Source organism: Monosiga brevicollis, genomic scaffold (assembly GCF_000002865.3).
Source record: "Monosiga brevicollis MX1 MONBRscaffold_5 genomic scaffold, whole genome shotgun sequence".
In the NCBI taxonomy this organism is placed as follows: domain Eukaryota; class Choanoflagellata; order Craspedida; family Salpingoecidae; genus Monosiga; species Monosiga brevicollis.
Genome location: NW_001865042.1, coordinates 803,602 through 818,958, shown reverse-complemented (window position 1 = coordinate 818,958; position 15,357 = coordinate 803,602). Strand labels below are relative to the sequence as shown.

At 55.4% G+C, this 15,357-nt stretch overlaps 4 protein-coding genes across 4 annotated transcripts; 3 read left to right on the top strand and 1 right to left on the bottom strand.

The window, feature by feature from the left end:
- Window positions 1-511: 511 nt before the first annotated feature.
- MONBRDRAFT_15454 (uncharacterized protein) lies at window positions 512-1,531 on the top strand (the record flags this gene model as incomplete). Its single annotated transcript, XM_001744264.1, has 6 exons — window positions 512-555; window positions 623-703; window positions 844-957; window positions 1,086-1,138; window positions 1,264-1,324; window positions 1,408-1,531. The coding sequence occupies 6 exons, from the start codon at window positions 512-514 to the stop codon at window positions 1,529-1,531; spliced, it is 477 nt and encodes a 158-aa protein (XP_001744316.1).
- Window positions 1,532-2,180: 649 nt separating this feature from the next.
- MONBRDRAFT_6728 (uncharacterized protein) lies at window positions 2,181-3,670 on the bottom strand (the record flags this gene model as incomplete). Its single annotated transcript, XM_001744078.1, has 5 exons — window positions 2,181-2,322; window positions 2,390-2,508; window positions 2,624-2,761; window positions 2,869-2,946; window positions 3,110-3,670. The coding sequence occupies 5 exons, from the start codon at window positions 3,668-3,670 to the stop codon at window positions 2,181-2,183; spliced, it is 1,038 nt and encodes a 345-aa protein (XP_001744130.1).
- A 994-nt stretch (window positions 3,671-4,664) lies between these two features.
- On the top strand, window positions 4,665-7,654 carry MONBRDRAFT_31676 (uncharacterized protein). Its single transcript, XM_001744263.1, has 9 exons — window positions 4,665-4,997; window positions 5,119-5,296; window positions 5,464-5,796; window positions 5,910-5,990; window positions 6,081-6,230; window positions 6,380-6,562; window positions 6,700-6,969; window positions 7,116-7,343; window positions 7,439-7,654. The coding sequence occupies exons 1-9, from the start codon at window positions 4,867-4,869 to the stop codon at window positions 7,487-7,489; spliced, it is 1,605 nt and encodes a 534-aa protein (XP_001744315.1). The 5' UTR covers window positions 4,665-4,866; the 3' UTR covers window positions 7,490-7,654.
- A 1,525-nt stretch (window positions 7,655-9,179) lies between these two features.
- Window positions 9,180-14,974, top strand: MONBRDRAFT_31675 (uncharacterized protein; the record flags this gene model as incomplete). Its single annotated transcript, XM_001744262.1, has 16 exons — window positions 9,180-9,221; window positions 9,416-9,533; window positions 9,661-9,892; window positions 9,966-10,150; window positions 10,237-10,347; window positions 10,496-11,810; window positions 11,895-12,000; window positions 12,107-12,227; window positions 12,326-12,441; window positions 12,595-12,632; window positions 12,680-13,003; window positions 13,178-13,220; window positions 13,328-13,726; window positions 13,841-14,388; window positions 14,505-14,566; window positions 14,706-14,974. The coding sequence occupies 14 exons, from the start codon at window positions 9,180-9,182 to the stop codon at window positions 13,991-13,993; spliced, it is 3,303 nt and encodes a 1,100-aa protein (XP_001744314.1). The 3' UTR covers window positions 13,994-14,388; window positions 14,505-14,566; window positions 14,706-14,974.
- Window positions 14,975-15,357: the final 383 nt, after the last annotated feature.

Sequence of the window (15,357 nt, the reverse complement as noted above, 5' to 3'; positions counted from 1 at the left end):
CCCTTTTTTTAGCCAGTTTTTGCCTGCCCCTGATCCCAGTTTTTGACCCCCCCCCCCCCCCCCCCCGTCGCCCCTCGACAAAGGTGCCGTCAGCAGTGGCACCCCTGGCTTAGTGCAGGCTTGCCCGTATTGGTTCATCAACTCACAACCTGCTGGTGACAGACAGGCCATCACCCTTGGTACCGCGCTGCGTTGCCTCTCGTTCCCGTGGTTGATTGGCTGGCCACGCCACACAGCCCCTGTCCACCCTGCACCTTCCGCACCCACCTCCCTGACCTTCATTGGTCTCGCGATCCAGCCCACGCCCAGCTTTGGTAAGGCTCTTTGCATGTTGCCACCGGGAATAGGTTGTGCTTGCCCGTTTGTTGCCCATCAAAATTCAAAACCGTGCACGTCGGAGCCATTTCGGAGTGCTGGCATTTTCTTCCATTGCTTCGCCGGCTTGGCTCAATCTCACCTCTGGCATTGGTGATGGGTACACCACTCGACAGGCTTGTTGGAACCGTACACCATGTCATCCCCTCGCCGCCGTATCGAGTCAGACGTCATGAAGCTGTAGGTCCTGGCCATGCACCACGTCCTAGGCTTGCATGCGTGGCTCATGGGATGTCGATGCCCGTAGCATGATGACAGACCACAATGTTACTCTGGTTGGAGACTCGATGGTTGAGTTCTACGTCGTTCTTCATGGCCCAAAAGACAGGTCAGATGCACTTTGCGTTGTCGGGCCCACGACCCCAAGCGTGGCCACCAGGCGTCAAAGTGGGCCCGTTGGCCTGTTGTTGGGCTGAGTCTATCCTCGGCAATGGTTAATCAGCATCCTTGTCAAACATGCGCTCATAGTCCATACGAGGGTGGGATGTGGCGAGTCCACGTTCGACTCCCCGAAGCATACCCTTATAAATCCCCGTCCATTGGCTTTGAGAACAAGATGTTTCACCCCAACGTCGACTTTGCGTAAGCATGCCCTGAGCATGGGTCCGCAGATGGCCCCGTCACTGGCCATCTTCTCAGCGTCCTGATCCCATGTCAATGACTGCTCATTCCACGTTAAATGGCCCTGGGCTCGACTGGCGGATCAACAGGTCGGGCAGTGTCTGCCTCGATGTCATCAACCAAACTTGGTCACCGATGTATGGTACGTGTGGTGGGGTAAAAGAGGCCTCCAACTGGCTTTTGGCGGGTAGTGCGTTCTTCGCGAGGTCAGCCCTAAGACTAACGCACAATGTGGGCAACGGGCGTGGCCTTGATGCTGTCATGCAGAACTCTTGAACATTTTTGAAGTCTTTCTGCCCCAGCTGCTCTTGTATCCCAACGCAGCCGAGTAAGTTTGTTTTTGCACTGGAGTTTGCATTTTGAAGGGCTGACATTTACTTATGTTGTTCAATGACTCCATGCCTTGCACAGTCCGCTCAACGGAGAGGCTGCCAGCCTGTTGCTCAATGACCCAGAACGCTACAAGCAAACAGTCCGAGGTTCGTGTGGGGGGGGGCAGTGGTCGGAACAGAAGACTCACAAAGGGGCAGCATAAAGTATTGACAGGGCCTGTCTTCACCTTGAGGGGGTTGCTGGGTGCTTGTTCCACGATGCGGTTTAGATCATGTGCGGCGCTACGCATCGGGCGGCGCTGCTTCAGGGGAGGCAATGGCCACGGATGCCGTTGGTGGCCCGGATGGGGGCGCTGAGGGAGAAGACGACGATGACGACGATCTCAGTTCCCTGGCCTCTGATTCGGAGGAGGAGGCTGTGCCTGACATGGATCTGTAGCGATTGCTCAAATGACTTTGGCTCTGTGCCAGGTCTTGTGTCGCGTTTTGTTGTCCTGTCTGTTTGTTATGCTGTTTGTGCTCTTGCTTTTTCCGCGGGTGACGCGCGGGGTTGACCCACCAGGCAGTGCCTGCCGGCGTTTTTTGGTTTTAATTGCATCCCGATCTGGAGGCGCTGCTCTCTTTGGCCATGCTCGGTTTGTGCGACCTTCAGGCAGTCGGCCGAGCCTCACCGCATAGACGGTCACATGTCGCATTGTGTGGCATCGCCCGGTGTGCGCACAGTGGCATTTAGTTTTCAAGGTCACAGTGTGGTGGTCGTGGGGTTCAATTACATTTCACTTGACAGTCACTTAAAAAGGCGTGCTCATGGCAACGGTTGGTGCCATACAGGCTCATCGATGCCAACCCCACTCAGTCCAGAGTCAAACCATCCAAGGCTTCTTGCAAGCCTCGCTTCAAAGTCCACTCGGGCAAGTAGCCACCGACACGCAAGAGGGTCTCAGCAACATTGCCGTTGAGGGCTTGCTGCCAGGTCGCACCGGATGCGTAGAAACTACGGGCGAAGAGGCGGCTGGTGAGACATGGGCTATGTAGTTGCAATGGCAACGCATGGGACGTACGCTTGGGCAATCTCTGGTGTTGGGGGCGTGATGAGGCCGTTGGCGAGTTTTCTTGTCGGCCGCTGGTAGACGAACAAAGGAGCAGCCTCGCGCGGCACGAGTGTTTCCATGTGAGCATCCTATGAAGCGACAACGATAGCAATGAATGAGCCTTGTGATATCGTGGTCATCGGCAGGAGTCGGTACTCTTTGATAGCAATGTATGATAGCAGTGGTTGGGTCTTTGGCACTGACGGCTTCTTGTTGTTGACGCAGGCGTGCAGCTTCATCAGCTAGGGCGCGTTCCTCCTGGTCAAGTTCTGTTTTCACTTGGAGACGCGCCTGCTTGAGCTCCACGCCACGCTCAAGCAAGCCCATGATCATTGTCCGTTCCTGTGCCAACGAGGCGCATATGCCACGCTGAGGACGGAACTGCCGTGCACCGAAAGGTGGGGAAGCAATGTGGCGGGCGTCACGGCCAGAGAGGCGTCGGTGCATACCTTGGTGCGCCGCTGCTCTGCTTGAATGGCTCGCTGCTCAGCCAACCGTCGACGTGCCAGAGCAGCATCTTGTTCCAACTAAAATCGTCAAATTGGAGCGTGAGCGAGGGGGCAAAAGGAGATGCGTGGATGCGGGGGAGAGGATGCGCTCTGGCGGTTCTGCTCTGGTGGAATGGACCGGCTGCTGACACTGGTGCTGATGCAAGCTCAGCACGCCGTACTGTGAGACGGTGCGACCAACCTTTTGGCGTTGTAGACGCTCGCGCCGCAAGCGGTCCGCCCGTGCTTCGTTGGTTGCAATCTGCTCGGCATAGTCGTTCAAAAGTTTGTCCAGGCGCTGTCCCGTTTCAACGAGGTCTAGATCATTGCTCAGGTTGTAGGCGATGTCTTCACGCTGTTCGAGGTAGTCATTGTAGGCGGCTAGGGTGGGAAAGTCCTTTTCGGTCAGGTTGAGGCGCTGCAGCTGTCGTCGACGGATGGCCACATCCCGCTGCACATGGCCGGAATCGAAGACCTTGAGCTCGTAGTCGTTGCGGCGGCGTTCCTCCCGACACGTCGGACAGCGAATGGTGGCCCGTTGGAAAAGGTTGTCCAAACATTCGCCGCAAAGAAAGTGTCCACATAGCGAGGTGAAGAGCCTGAGGTCCTTGCGCGTATACCTGTTGGCCTTGCAATGCGGACACACCTCGTCCTCCGGTCGGCAAAAACCCGCCCGCTCACTGGGATCACTACTGCCCGGCGTCGTACCCGTTGTGGCAGCGACAACGGCCGAGCCAGCTGTGGGAGGCTCGTCCACCTCCATCTTACCAGAGACGTCTGACATTAAATGCTGACATGATGACAACACGTCACAGGGAGGGTGATGGGTGTTGCGTCATCCGATCTTCAAACTCATGCCGTCGTGTCTTGCAGCAATCCACCACACGCTTGGCGCCATTGATAAGGCAGATCCCTTACGAGTTACCACACACGCGGCGAACATCCGCAAGGCATGCATGCTGTTGCTCTTGAAGAAAAAACAAACCCCAAGACAGCCAGCCCCAAGTCTGACATCCATCACACTTGACATCTCCATAAGTGTACTCAAGTGTAACATATCGACACACTTTTTGCGGCGTGCATTTTGGTCGTGTTATGTTTTTCTTCTGCGCCTGTCAAGGTAAGAGGGAGAGACGTCAGAGAGATGTGTGTGTGTGTGTGTGTGCGCGGAGAGAGAGAGAGAGAGATCAAAGCGGCATGAAACGGCAGCCGTGATGATGGATGATGAGGATGCCTGGGTGTCCTCGGTCTCCTGGACGAAGATCGTGCAGTGGGTCTGGCTTACAAGGGCTGGGCGAGGGCCCGTGTCATTTTCTACTGCTCGCTTTTCCTATGTGCATGGCATGGTATCAGTCCGTTCAGTTCCAAGTTGACCTGACCTGACGTATGGCGCGCCGCGGGCGGGGGCGCGGTTGTGTGTGTGTGTGTGTGTGTGTGTGTGTGTGTGTGTGTGTGTGTGTGTGTGTGTGATGGGCGTGGGGTTTTGTCGGGGTGGGCGCCAATTGGACTCGTGTCCTTGAAGCCTGGGCAGAGCCAGCCTGTGTTCTTGGCTCTTTGATCTTTTGGGCATTGTCTTGTGGTGTGTCGTTGTCACAGCGTGTGTGTGTGTGTGTGGGGCAGGGCGACTGCGCACACCGCCGTGATGCGGAATCGTGTCGTCATGGGCAGTTGATAGTGCAGATTGCCATGTGGTGTGCAAGCCAGCTCCACCTCCGACTCATATCCTTCTTTGTCTTCATGGCTGCCCGGATTTGAAAGACGAACCAGAAGGACAAACCCAGTGCGGACACGACAGAGCAGCTGGGCATTGTAGGCTTTCAGTCTTCCCCAACACACCTTGGCAAGCTAGATTTTGCTTCCCGAGGGCTTGCCAAGGCCGGCGTGCCTTTTGCCCCTCTTGTTTTGACTGACTCGACCTGATCTGAACGTCGAGCTCCACCCTTCCAAGTTCCTGCCGCCATGGCGTCTGCCCCTGTGCTTGCCCGTGCTTGGGCGCGACCCAGCGCACATTTCCTGCGGCCACTGAGTCGAACGCTTGCCTCAAGCCGCCCCATCTCTCAAGGCGCCCAGGCTGCCGTGGCAAACGATGCGTACGTCTCAAAGAATCTGCTCGTCCCTGAGGTCGATCAACTTTGGCACTCTGTGAGCCAGCTGCCGTCTCAAAGTTGGCTTGTTTTGCTTATTCATCCCTCTGCTCGCCAACCTGTGTAGCTCGACACAAGGCCCCTCATTCAAGTTTGAGGACTTGAACCCCCACTTGGTGGCGGCCGAGTATGCTGTCCGTGGGCTTTTGCCTCAGCGTGCGGCCCAAATTGCGCAGGAGCTGCAGCAGGGCGCTACCAATTATCCCTTTGATGAGGTCATTTTCGCCAACATTGGCAACCCACAGGTACGTGGGCCCGACTCTCCGGCCCGACTTCACCGTCCGCCCCCCTCCCCGGCCTTCCCTCTTGCCACCAGCGCCTTCGATTCCAGCTCGGTTCCATCTTCTCCCCCCCACCATCTCGCTTTTGAGTCATCCTGCCACTGCTCTTTTTTGCTCTGCTTGGGTGTCAGGCCTTGGCACAACCGCCCATCACCTTTTTCCGCCAAGTCTTGTCGTTGATGGAGAACGAAAACATGCTTCTGGACATGGCCAACTTCCCTCACGTGGCTGCCCTCTACCCGGCCGATGTCATTGCGCGTGCCAAAGATTACATCAGGGCGGGTGCCGACATTGGTGCTTATTCTGCCTCCCAGGGCGTGCCCCTGGTGCGCGAGCAAGTGGCCGGGTACCTTGAGCGTCGTGACGGCGTCCCTGCCGACCCAAGTGACATTTTTCTGACTGCCGGCGCTTCGGAAGGCATTAGCAATCTTCTCGGTGCCATCATCGCCAATCCCTCTGTGGGAGTACGTTATTCGCCCTGCACGCGCTCCGCTTGGTGAATCGTCGACCTTCGTGCTAGCAAAGAGGCATGCATCGCTTCTCCATTGTATGACTCACTTGGCGACTTTTGGTGCAGATTATGATTCCGATTCCACAATATCCACTGTACAGCGCCACCATTACTCTTTGCAACGGCAAGCCCGTCAAGTACTATCTGGTCAGTTTGTCTGCATGGCCCATGCACCATCTGTTTAGAGCACAATCTCTCCGCCAATATGGCCGCTAACGCCCTTTCTCGAAAACACAGGATGAGGAGGCTGGCTGGACTCTCAATGCCGATGAGCTCAAGCGTCAGCTGGACGAGGCTCGGGCCGCTGGCACCGATGTGCGCGCGCTCTGTGTGATTAACCCTGGCAACCCAACCGGTCAAGTGCTCACCGAAGACGTGATGCGCGAGGTCAGCCATGCTTGCTTGAGTTTTATCCTGGCTTCAAGTCTTCTTGATGCAGACTTTTGTGGATCTTCGTTTCCCCGCTTCCGGTGACTGTGGGCCACGAGTTGCGTGCGTATGGTATCTTCACAACGACCTGGTCAAACTCGAATCAGGTGGTGCAATTTTGCCGTCGTGAGCGTTTGGTGCTGCTGGCCGATGAGGTGTACCAGGCCAACACCTATCAAGATCACCTTCCCTTCCATTCCTTCAAAAAAGTCGTAGCCAGCATGCCCGACTGCCGTGATACCGTCGAGCTGGCTTCTTTCCATAGCCTGAGCAAGGGCATGATTGGCGAGGTGCGTACGCAACTGCAAGATTGGGGCAGGGCTTCCGCTCGCCATTCTGCGGGACCGTTTTGTTGTGGAGACCCACCCATCCTGCGCGCCAGCATCTCATACTTGCTTGCCTCTTGCCGCCAACCTCAATTTGGCAGTGCGGTCGCCGTGGTGGCTTCATGGAGTTGATCAATTTTGATCCGTTGGTGCGCGAGCAGCTCTTGAAGCGGGCTTCCATCAACCTCTGCTGCAACGTGGCCGGTCAGGTCATGACCGGCATGATGTGCGAGCCGCCAGCCGTGGGTGAACCCTCCTATGACCTCTATCACCACGAAATGGAGAGCCTTTATACTTCCCTTCGCCGTCGTGCCCTCATTTTGGCCGATGCCTTCAACGACATGGACGGCATTGAGTGCGGCCAACCTCAGGTATGCCGCACCGCGACGTGGTCTAGCGTGGCCGCGCAGCAGGGAGCACACATGGCTAGGAATCTTCCCGGCTTGTGACGCGTGTCCCTTTTTACACATAATTTTTTGACATTTGTTTCCCCCCCCCCCTTTTTTTTTTAATACAGGGTGCCATGTACTTGTTTCCGCGCATTTATTTGTCCGACAAGGCCATTGCCGCGGCTCAGGAGCGCAAGCTGGCACCTGACACCTTCTACTGCCTGCAGCTGTTGGAGCGCACTGGTTTCTGTGTGGTTCCTGGTAGTGGCTTCGACCAATATCCAGGTACCTTTCACTTCCGCTGCACCTTCTTGCCTCAGGAGGAGAAGATTGCCAGCTTGGTTCACAGCATCCAGGTTTGTTCCTGCTCCTCATGTGTATGAGTGTTTGACTTCTGCGATTGGTTGCTGACCTGTTGGGCTCGTCACGACACCTTTTTTTGCGGATACAGGAGTTCCAGCGCGACTGGGTTGAGGAGTACGGGCTTCCCTCGATGGCTTGAGGCGGGCATAGTTGCTTGCCACCTTAGATTAACTGCCTCGCTGAACGGCTGCCCCTTGCCTTTTTCTCGTGATTGTGCTTCGTCTGTCTTTTATGGTCCCGCGGTATCAGCGGGTTTGTGCATGTTTTCCGGTTCACTCTGGTAAAAATTCAATTTTTTCACTCTATTCTCCGTTCCACTCACACAAGCGCGCACACAACAACGCGACACGCCTCCGAAACAGAGTTGGTCAATCACAAAGTTGGTACATGCCTCAGGGCCAGGGCTTCTTCATGCCTGGTTGCTTCTCGCGTGCAAAAGCCCAGTGCGTACCAAGGAGTCAAGAGAAGACATCATGGACGATGTCCAGATCCCACGAGCATTCCCAGAGTGCACCAATCGTGCCTTGATGGGCCAGGAATCCCACTCAGAAGGATTCCTGCGTGCACCAATACTGATATCAGCAGGGGCGAGCCACCGGGAGTCGCCAAGGACCCCGGAGAAATCATGATGACTGCTTCATGTCCTTGACATCGGCAACTTGGCGCCCACACATGGCGCAAATACCTAGCAAAATCCATTGCGATGCGAGCAGACGCCATTAAGCTCAAGCATGGGACAGAAACCCCAGACAGGCACGTTGAATCGTATGCACTCGGCCCCCACCCTCTCTTCCCAAGCTGCCAGGCGAACACACCCAGTTTGTATGCACATTGATTACAGTAGTGCGAGTGCTTCTGATGCACTTTCTGTTTGCACACCTTGCACTTGGCCAGCTTCTCGTACGGGTTCATCCTTGAAGGACGGCGGGCAGCGCGCAATCAGCAATGATGTCACGCAGCAGACACGCAAATTTCAAAAGACAAAAGCGTGGGCAGAATAGGGCTTTGCATGTGTGCAAGCGCATACTTGTTCTTTTTACCCTCCAGCAGCTTGTTGCCACCTTTTTTCTTGAGTGAGTCTGATTCAGGTGTGGCATGAGAGTGTACAGGTCGCGTGAGGCTTGACATAAACCATCCAAAAACGGAGCAGGTGCCTGCTGTCGCAGTGTATAGAAACCAGACCGTTGGTGTTGCGCGCGCCATCCTTCCAGGGATCGGGTGCTGCAATCTTGCTCAGTTTCTTCGTGCCTATGATGCAGAACAAGGAGGGTACGACCACCACTTTGAGCCGCGAAACAGCAGGAGGCGTCCGTTTGAATGCACGGGCACAGAATCATAGTCTGCAGCCTCTTCAAGCAAGCCAAACCTACACTTGGAGCACACCATCTTGCTCGGGAAAAATTGGGCTCAACGAGGAGCCTGGCTGCTCAAGGCGAATGCAAGATGAAGCTGAACCTCCTACTCGAGTGTCAAAGCTCTTTCGTCGATGAGATAGAAAAAAAAAAAGGGAAACCAAAAAATGAAAAAAACGATGTTGAACGTCAAAAAATGGAAGTGGAACTCTGGAAATGATGACAATGATCAGAACGAGTGTTCGGTACATTTACGCTTGACAACAACGACAAACACGACCGACCGACCCCGCCGACGTCTCTGGGAAGACAAGACGACTCGTGGGCAGCAGCGACTTACTTTTGGCGGGTTCGACTGGTCTTTGAGGACGTACATCTTTTCTAGATCGCCGTGAGGGCTCGTGGCCCGGCTGTACTGGACGCCTTCTTTTGCCGAGGGCTCGTGCAGGTGTGCAGTCTCTGTTCGTGACCGCCGCCATGCCCAAGAAGCCTAGCCAGGCCGTTGCACCTGCGGAAGGGGTAAGCTCCACCCCTCGTCTCAAGCAACAGCGGTTCGGCGGTGGCACTGCCGGCGGCACCGCTTGTTGAGCTGCTCGTCGTGGTTATGCGCCATGGGCCCGTGCATGCTCCTCAATGTAGCTCATGTCGTGCATGCCAGTTGACTGGAGTGCGCGCGTACTCATGGTTGCTCCTGCTATCTGTGTGGATGACAGCTCGAACCCGTTGGCTTGAGCATCAGCGATCCCAACACCCTTGTGCTGGCCCTGGCCTCTCCAGACCAGGCCGTCGTGAGCACCTCCTGTGATGCCTTGGAGAAATTTGCCTCAAAGTGTAAGTCATTGATTTCATTCGCTCGCGTCTACATGACTCCGTCACCGCTGCACCTCTGCACATATTAAAGGCTAACCGTGCGTGCGGGCATGCGGGCGGGTGGAAAATCAACAAATCGTTTTGATAGCCGACGGTAACCGCGAGCTTGTGTTGCAAGCGGGGGCGGTGCCCAAGATTCTCAAGCTACTGCATCATGAGAGCGATGAGATCAAGCAGCAGGCTGCCATGGTCCTCGACACCCTCCTGGAGCTCTACAAGACGCGTCTCGTTGCCCGGAAAGAGCATCTCACCCCTCTCATCGAGGGCCTCAAGCTATGCCTCGAGCCAACTGCCACTGTGGTGATGCAGGAAAATGCCTTGTCAGTAGTTTGCTCATGTTTGTTTTGCCATGCAGCAGACTGGTGTTTCGCTCACCCGGCCATCCTCCCGCAGCGGCTGCTGTGCATCGCTGACGCTCGAGTACACGCTTCGAAGATGCCTGTACCGTGAGCAACTACTGAGCACGGCCGTCAATGCGCTCGGCACGACCGAGCCCGTGCTGTTACGTAATGCACTGCGCTGTTGCGCCCACCTCTTGGCCGATCACGACGCGCGCCAAGACTTTCACACTACGGGCGGTTTGTGATCTGCTGCACAGGGCTGGCACAGACTTGCTTGTCACCAGACACCATCTCTGACACTGGCATATTCTCCTTTGCTTCAGGTATCCCGCGCCTCACCGGCCTGCTGGAGAGCGACTACAGCGAGGTCCAGCGCCTCGTCCTGCGCATCATCGGTCAAGCTTGCCTGGCCACGGATTCTCGCAATGCCTTCTGTACGTCATGCCATTGGCGCGTTGCATCTCGTGCCTGCAACTAGTTGCTCGCCATCATTTGATCAACAAAATCTCTGCCTTTCCTTGCTGACCTTGCGCTGCCCACTGTGCCGTGCTTGATGCTTGGCATCCGCCTGCTTGTTACCAGACGAGGCGGATACCCTAGAAACCATCATTCAATTCGTCTCGAAAGAAGAGCACAAGGCCGCACATGTGGAGGCGCTATCTGCTCTCACGTCCATGTTGTTCGAGCAAGAGGGTTTGGACCGCGTGTGCCGCCATGGTCCTGAGGGCCAAGCTCCTCCAATTTGTACAATGATTCACTACTTGCAGAGCGACGTATCCGAGGTGGTTGCGGGTACCCTTCGCTGCTTTGCGCGAGCAGGGGCCTCTCCGGAAGTGCGACGCGTCCTGTTTGATGCCAAGGTGGAGGCGGAAATTGTGGTCCTCATTCTTCCCGTGGACCCAAAGCAGCCCATCAATCCAGCCATCAGCACACCCGCCTGCGATGCTCTGGCGTCACTGGCCCGGGGCAAATCCAACGCCGAAGCCATCATTCTGCATCATGGCGTTGTCCGGCTGACAAAATTGTTTGCGAGCACAGATCCTGCCTTGCTGGAAGCTGCTGGTCGCGCCGTGGCGGCTCTATGCCACGATAGTGAAGGCGCGCGCAAGCAAATTGCTGAAGCCCATTGCCTCGGGCGATGGCTAGAAATTCTGAACACCTTGGCGTGTCGTGGAGCTCACGCCGGCATTTGTGCCGCGATCGCAGCGGCCGTCCAGGACGCGTCCATCACACACGATGACCTCATGTCCACGCTCGTGCAACAGCTCAATGCTGACTATGAGGGTGCCGAGGCGGCCCAACTGCACGCGCTCAACGCTCTGAGCGTGCTTCTCACGTCAATGACGCGACGCCGTGAGCTACTTGCTCTGAACGCTGAGCCTGCTCTCTGCCGCTTGGCAGCGACGACGAACGGCGACCTGCGTGTGGCGGCTTGCCAACTCATTACCATGGCCGCACCATTACCTCCGCTAGCCATGAGCATGTTTCAGGCCGGTCTGCTGCGTGTGTTGACGCGTGTCAATGCTTCGCTGCCCTTTCCTTCGCTGGCAGCCACTCGAGCGCACGCGGCCATCTTACAGTATAGCCCGACCGCCAAGTACGCCCTCACGGGCCGCTTGGACATGCGCGACCGCCTAGATGGCATTTTCTTCGATGCGGGTCAAAAGAAAGATGCCACGCTTCTGTTATCACTTGAGCAATATCAACAACACGACATTAATGCCCGACGGCCGATCATCGTGATCAACGCAGTGCGTACCAAGCAAAAGGGAGATGTCCGTCCTGTAGATACCGACTTGATTCGGTTCGTCGAAGCCTTTGAGCAGTCCATGGCGCTGGTGGAGGACCTGACTCTTGCGCACATTTCGCGACAGCTGGCTCAAAGCATCGCCTCTCGGTAGGCTCGCGTACGCTTTGATACACGCGTGGGCTGGTAAAGCGTCATCCTCAGATCCACTGCGGCTGATATCGTTTCATGTAGAATGGGTGGACCAGTCGCGATTCACGATCTGGCAAAATTTTCCAACCATCTACACGTGGCCGAGCTGAAGGAGGCCGTGGGCAGCAACGTGGTGTCCATTGGCAAGGTACTGTTATGCCTGCAGGCCTAGCCATAGCTCATGCCATATCTCATGCATGCTGCCTCATTCTCACGCTTTGTCTGCCTTCATGTGCACTTGACTGTCGTTGCAGTTTGGCAAGGGCAGCTACGCTGAGCGCTGCCTCATGTTTAAGGCAGTCATGGATATGATGGGTCACCCATCTGCCTTGGTTCGCGGGGCATTTCAGGATGCCTACAACGTCGTGTCTATTGGTGCGTTATCTTGCCACCTTGCTTGTGACTTGCTGGTGTGCTGGGACCACACGGACCGACTCATTATTTGCCGTGTTGGTCGCACCACCTTGGGGCAGACGACGGGCTGTACGTCGTGGATGTCATGCACTCCCCAGGCCAATTTGTAGCTCTATCCAACCTTGAGCAGCTCAAAACCTGGCGTCCCTTTGCCCAAACACCAATCTACGCCACGGTTGGCGAAGCGATGCCATGAGAAGGCCGGCTGATCTGGCACATGACGTCACAGCGCCAGCCAGATTCTCGGCCTCTTTTCATGTTAATCCACATGGCAGAGCAAACTACCCCAAAGCCTTTTTGCTTGTTTGTTGTTGATGTTGCTGGGTAGGATCAGCAAGAGCATGGGATGAATGCGCCATTCTCAAGGTTCTGATCTAATTTGTAGCTGAAGAGATGATTTGATGTTCTTTGAGCAATTCAACTGCCGAGCTTGTTGCTACTCCTGTAAACAACAACAACGACAACAACAACAACAACAACAACAACAACAACAACAACAACAACAACAACAACAACAACAACAACAACAACAACAACAACAACAACAACAACAACAACAAACCAAAAATAAAACTGCTTGACACTTTTGAAAAGTCAAGGCAAGGAAGGACACGACCATGGCAGCAGGAAGCCCGACATACACACTTATCACGGGTGCAAACCGCGGTATTGGGCGGCAAGTGGCTGTGGATTTGCTACAAATGGGACGTGCTATTGTGGTATCAGCGCGCTCACAGGTAGGTGGCATGCAAACTGACGTGCGTGCGGCCGCTGCAGTTGGTCGGAGGCCTCAGTTGCTAAACGATTCGCGTGCAGGTAAAAGCTGAGTCAGCGACTCGTGAGCTGCTCGAAACTGCACCGCCCGGAGCTCAGGCCTTGCCACTGGCTTTGGACGTGTCGTCGGAGCACAGCATCCGAACGGCCGCAACCGAGCTGCGGGCACAGCAGGTCCAGGTGAGGTGGCCATTGTTACCCCTTGGATGGCGAGCACAAAAAGAAAAACGCAAGGAACCCCCACCCCCCAACTCATTGGTGGTGAATGGTGGTGAATCGGAGCACAGCTGGACACCATCCTGAACAACGCGGGCATATTCGAGGAGGGCTGGACGGCCTCTGCTTTTGAGCGACACAAAACCACCAACTTTCTGGGTCCTGCGCATGTCGTACAGCACATGGTTCCGTTGTGCACGCCTGGGTCACATGTGCTCAACGTTGTCAGTGGCTACGGACAGTTGACATGCAACTTTGAACCCTACGTCTCGCGACTACGACGGGCGGCCAGCATCGATGAACTCGCTAGCTTGGAATTCGAGCCCAATGAGGAGTATCAAAAGGTCAACGTGCCCGCCTATCGTCTGACCAAGGCCATGTTAATCCGCGCTACACAGCTCTGGGCTATGGACTCTGCCATGCAAAAGCAGCGTATTTGCTTTAGTTGCGTCTGCCCTGGCTGGGTACAGGTATGTATGTGGGTAGGCTGCTTTGCGCACAGCGATTGATCGTGCATCCGTTTTGGAAGAGGAGGCAAGATCTCTCGTGGTCTCACGTTTGGTGGTGTTCCACTGGGGCATTAGACGGATATGGGCGGCCCGCAGGCGCATCGCACGGTTGAGCAAGGTGCAGGCTCGCTTATGTGGCAGTTGCGACGGATGCAACAGGCGCCGGAACAGGCCTACGAGGAGCTCAACGGTGCATTCTTTCGCGATGATCGCCGTCTCGAGCCCTGAGCTGTTGAGGCCGGCTTTCGATTGAATGACCGCACTGTGGGTCAAGCAAGGCTCATATAGTCCAGAAAACCCATGTCAGAGTTTATCAGCAATCGAGAAGAAAAAAAACACACACGTCACACGTTGGTCGGAGCAAAGATGGGGCGCGTAGCGCCTGCCTGTGGAGGCAAAAACACAAGAGGTCAAGAAGGTCGGGTGAGGGAGATTTTTTTTTTTTAAACAACCAGCAAGACAAAGTCCCGCCCGTCCCCAACCACAGCCTGGGGGCAAAAGGGGGGAAGGGAAAGCGCAGCCAGGATTTAATCTCGCTTGGCTTGTCGCGCTTTGATTAGCTGCTCTTCCTCGGCCGTCGGTGTCAAGAACTTGTCACGCTGCTCTCGATAGATTTGGCGCAGCTAGACCATGCCAAGGTGTATTCGTGATGAGCCATAAAGTAAAGCCTGGGTAAACTGAGGGAAGAGCGTGTATGCGACCACATATGAAATGTGCTTGGGGTGCTGCTATAGCGTACCGGTTGGAAGCAATGATCCTCGTAGCCGTAATCGTGGAAGAGGGCAAAGTACACGATGGACCCTGGATCCATGACAGCACGCACAAAGGCCCAAGGGTCCGGGGCAAGACCGAGAACGGTATGAGAAAGAACAAGGAAACATCAATGAGAAAATGAGCTGCATTTCAGGGCAGGCAGAATGCTGCGTTTGGTCTGCCGTACCGACGAGCAAGACGGGCTGAGCACGGCGCGAGCGTCGGATCCAAGACTCTGACAGAATTGGGGTGTGAAGTTCAGGCGCCACGGCCTTGCTCTTGGCGTCCATGATTGGGCAGTGCTTCAGCTGATGGAGGAACGGCCTCGAGCTTTTTTTTTTTTTCTTCTGCCAAATCGTACCACACCAAACCCTCAAAGCCCGCCCTTGAGCAGCTGCAGGAAGTAAGCCGCTGCAAGCGCACCGAAGCACCGAGACACCGCACGACCACTTGAGCGCCAGCCAGCCCCTTGTCAAACAGTTGCACGCAACAGGTGTTGTACGATAATAAATGAACTACCAGGGCTCTTACACTTGGTAAATCACCAGTGATCCTCAAGGCGAAAGGTGTGTGTGTGTGTGTGTGTGTATCACTCCAAGAACGCAACCCACACCACANCACATGCTGAAAACANANGGAAGCGAGAGAGAGAAGAGAGAGGGGAACATGAGACAAAGGAAGAGAGAGACNGGNAAACACACACACACACACACACCACCATTTGAGCTGATCCTGCTCTCTCTCTCTCTCTTTTTTTTTGACTTTTCCCGGTGGTGGTGCCAGTTGTCATTTGGCGTCGACTGCCTGCCTTGCCTTCAAGGGTGCTCATTCCGCTGAGG

What these genes read in the sequence shown, in the direction of transcription:
- MONBRDRAFT_31676 (XM_001744263.1), top strand. Translation starts at nt 4,867, where the DNA reads ATGGCGTCTGCCCCTGTGCTTGCCCGTGCTTGGGCGCGACCCAGCGCA. An exon ending in TCGCCAATCCCTCTGTGGGA is followed by an intron (nt 5,797 to 5,909) that starts GTACGTTATTCG and finishes CTTTTGGTGCAG; the next exon opens with ATTATGATTCCGATTCCACA. An exon ending in AGCCCGTCAAGTACTATCTG is followed by an intron (nt 5,991 to 6,080) that starts GTCAGTTTGTCT and finishes TCGAAAACACAG; the next exon opens with GATGAGGAGGCTGGCTGGAC.